The sequence below is a fragment of the Colletotrichum graminicola genome, assembly GCF_000149035.1.
Source record: "Colletotrichum graminicola M1.001 genomic scaffold supercont1.6, whole genome shotgun sequence".
Lineage (NCBI taxonomy): Eukaryota > Fungi > Ascomycota > Sordariomycetes > Glomerellales > Glomerellaceae > Colletotrichum > Colletotrichum graminicola.
This window is the reverse complement of record NW_007361010.1, coordinates 1,045,348-1,049,079: the sequence shown is the minus strand read 5'-3', so window position 1 is coordinate 1,049,079 and position 3,732 is coordinate 1,045,348. Positions and strand designations below refer to the sequence as shown.

General features: G+C 57.6%; 1 protein-coding gene across 1 annotated transcript; it reads left to right on the top strand.

Annotated features, from left to right (window-relative positions):
- On the top strand, window positions 1–3,732 carry GLRG_02331 (RecF/RecN/SMC N terminal domain-containing protein; the record flags this gene model as incomplete). The annotated part of the gene is made up of 3 exons (XM_008092989.1): window positions 1–38; window positions 107–3,369; window positions 3,434–3,732. 3 exons carry the CDS (start codon window positions 1–3, stop codon window positions 3,730–3,732), a joined length of 3,600 nt encoding a protein of 1,199 aa, XP_008091180.1.

Genomic DNA, 3,732 nt, shown 5'->3' with positions numbered 1-3,732 from the left:
ATGTACATCAAGCAGATCATCATTCAGGGCTTCAAGAGGTGCGCACTTTGCGACAACCCTAACGCCTCGCACCCCCCCCTCCCCCCGCTGACTTGGTTGGTGATAGCTACAAGGAACAAACCGTTATCGAACCCTTCTCCCCCGGCACCAACGTCATTGTCGGTCGCAATGGATCCGGCAAGAGTAACTTCTTTGCGGCCATCCGCTTTGTTCTTAGCGATGCCTACACTCAGATGACCCGCGAGGAGCGCCAGGCGTTGTTACACGAAGGATCAGGATCGGCGGTTATGTCCGCTTACGTCGAGATTATCTTCGACAACAGCGACGAGCGCTTTCCTACGGGAGGCAAGGAGGTCATCCTACGCCGTACCATCGGAACGAAGAAGGATGAATACTCGGTCGATCGCAAAGTAGTAACCAAGAACGATGTCGTGAACCTGCTCGAAGCGGCCGGTTTCTCGAGGTCAAATCCTTACTACATCGTGCCCCAAGGCCGCGTCACCGCCCTGACAAACATGAAAGAGTCGGACCGGCTTACTCTGTTGAAGGAGGTCGCCGGAACCCAGGTTTATGAAGCGCGCCGAACGGAGTCGCTCAAGATTATGAACGAGACCAACAACAAGAGAGAAAAGATCGACGAGCTTTTGGGCTACATCAAGGAGCGCCTGGCCGAGCTCGAAGAGGAGAAGGAGGAGCTCCGTGGCTTCCAGGACAAGGATCGTGAGCGTAGGTGCCTCGAATACGCGCTCTACTATCAAGAGCAGCAGCAAATCCAGGAACAACTCGAGAGAATCGAAAATATTCGCCAAAGTGGACTGGACAACACCGACTCGATACGCGCGGAGCTCAAGGAGGCCGAAAAGATGCTGGCCAAGTTGGAATCCGAGATCCACAAGCTCACAAAGGAGACGGACCTGCTCAAGGTCGAGCGCCGTCAACTCGAGGAGGATCGTCGCGAGACTGCCAAGGCGAAGGCCAAGGCAGAACTCAAGGTAAAGACCTTGTCCGACGGTCAGTCGGCAGCCGTCCAAGCCCAGCAGCAACATGAGGCCGACCTCGCGGCGACCATTGAGGAGATTTCGGCAAAAAAGCAGGAGCTCAACAACGTCGTTCCGGAATACACGAGACGAAAGCAGCAGGAAGTGGAAAAGAAGCAGCAGTTGGATACGGCCGAAGCCGCGCGGAACCGCCTCTTCACCAAGCAAAGTCGCGGCTCCCAGTTTAAGAACAAGGCCGAGCGTGACAACTACTTGAGGGCGGAAATCGAGGATCTGCATTCTAGACTCATGAGCCACAAGGCGAACAAGATGGATGCCGACGAGGATGTTACTGCAACTGAGAGGTCGATCAAGCAATTAGAGAGTGACGTCGCCAACTTGAGGCAGCAGCTGCAAAACTCGGGCGGTGCTCGGAACGACCTGCTCGAGGAATTGAGCAGAGCGAGAGAGACACTGGACAAACTCGACGACGAGAAGAAGCTTCTATGCCGTGAGGAAGAGAAGCTCGATACCATCTTGCAGGATGCCCGACAGGAGAGGGACCGGGCAGAGCGCGAGTTGAGCTCTATGATGGACGGCGATACCGCTCGTGGTCTTGCCACGATCCGGCGGCTGAAGCACGACCAGAATATCCCCGGGGCCTATGGCACTATGGCGGAACTCCTCGAGGTCAGCGACACCTACCGCCTGCCCGTCGAGCAGATTGCAGGCAACAGCATGTTCCACTACATTGTCGACAATGACCAGACAGCGACCTACTTGACGAACCACCTTCGTACCCACTACGGAGGCAGACTTACCTTCATGCCTCTCAACCGCCTTCACCCAAGGCACATCACCATGCCCAGATCTCAAGACGGCATTGTGCCGCTCTTGAGCAAGATCCGCTACGACCCGATGTACGAGAAGGCCTTTCAGCAAGTTTTCGGCAAAGTCGTCGTGTGCCCCAACCTGAGCATAGGAGGCCAGTACGCAAGAAGCCACGGCGTCGACGCAATCACGCTGGACGGTGACACCACGAACAAGAGGGGTGCCATGACTGGTGGATACATCGACCCCCGGCGGTCCAGACTAGAAGGCGTTCAGGCTGTCAACAAGTGGCGAGACGAGTATGAGCGGCTCCTGCAGCAGTCTGATCGGATTAGGACCCAGATCGAACAGAAGGAGCAGGAAATCACCCGCGCCATGGGCGAGGTGCAGAAAGCCGAGCAGAAGCTCCGGCAGCTAGAAGCTGGATTCGAGCCCTTGCGGCACGAACTGGCCAACAAGAACGGCCAGCTCGAGCACGAGAAGAGACGTCTGAACGACGCCATCAGGCATCGCGAAGCGGTCGAGAGGGACATGAAGATATTCACGGAAAGTCTCGCCGCGAACGAATCCGAGCTTGCGTCCGACTTTAAGAAGTCTCTCAGTAACGCTGAAGAGAGGCAACTTGTCGAGCTGGACGCGCAGGTGCAGCGGCTCCAGAGGGAGTGGAACGAGGCCAGTAAGAAGCGCAGAGAAGCAGAGAGCCGGAAGCAGATCCTCGAGACAGACATCAACCAGAACCTCCAGCTGCGTCTGGATCAACTCAACAGCCAGGCCTTTGAGAACAACACGTCGTCTGGCGACTCCGGTAGCCTTAAGGAGGCCCAGCGGGAGCTCAAGAAGCTGCAGCGGGAAACCAACGCCATCGAAGCCAAGATCAAGGAGGTCGAGGCGAAGCTCGAAGAGCTGGGCGGCAAGCTCGACCGTCGCGAAGCCAAAAAGGCGGAGCAGGAGGAAATCCGCAGCACCGTCGCCGCGAAGGAAGCCAAGCAGCGCGGCACCATCGAGAAGAGCATGTCCAAGAAGGCGGTATATACGGCCCAGGCTGCTGACGCGGCTAAGGCCATCAGGGACCTCGGCGTCCTCCCCGAAGAGGCCTTTGACAAATACGAGAGGATGGACCCCAGACAGATCGACTCGAGGCTGAAGAAGGTGCGCAACGCCTTGAAGAAGTTCCAGCACGTCAACAAGAAGGCGTTTGAGCAGTACAACAGCTTCACCTCGCAACAGGACCAGCTCCTCAAGCGACGCAAGGAGTTGGACGCCTCGCAGGAGTCTATCGAGGAGCTCGTTGCCCACCTTGACCAGCGCAAGGACGAGGCCATCGAACGGACCTTCAAGCAGGTGTCCAAGGAGTTTGCCACCATCTTCGAGAAGCTGGTGCCGGCCGGTCACGGCCGTCTGGTTATCCAGCGCCGGACGGACCGTCGCGTCGACCCCGAGTCGGACGAAGAGCAGAACCGCGCCGTCGAGAACTACACGGGCGTGGGCATCAGCGTGTCCTTCAACTCCAAGACCCTAGACGAGCAGCAGCGGATCCAGCAGCTCAGCGGTGGTCAGAAGAGTAAGCGAAGCCCCGGTCATCGCGTCCTCCTTGCAATGTTAACAATCACTAACGTCCTACCCAGGTTTGTGTGCTCTGTGTCTCATCTTCGCCCTTCAGCAGACGGAGAGCAGTCCCATGGTCATCTTCGACGAGGTCGACGCCAACCTCGACGCGCAGTACCGCACTGCTGTCGCCAGTCTCCTCGAGTCCATCTCCCAGGAGGCCGGCACGCAGTTCATCTGCACCACTTTCCGGCCTGAGATTGTCCACATCGCCGACAAGTGCTACGGCGTCACCTTCCACAACAAGACGAGCTCCATCGACTGTGTCCCTACCGAGGAGGCCCTGAGCTTCGTTGAGGGCGTCGCTGCAGGGAAGTGA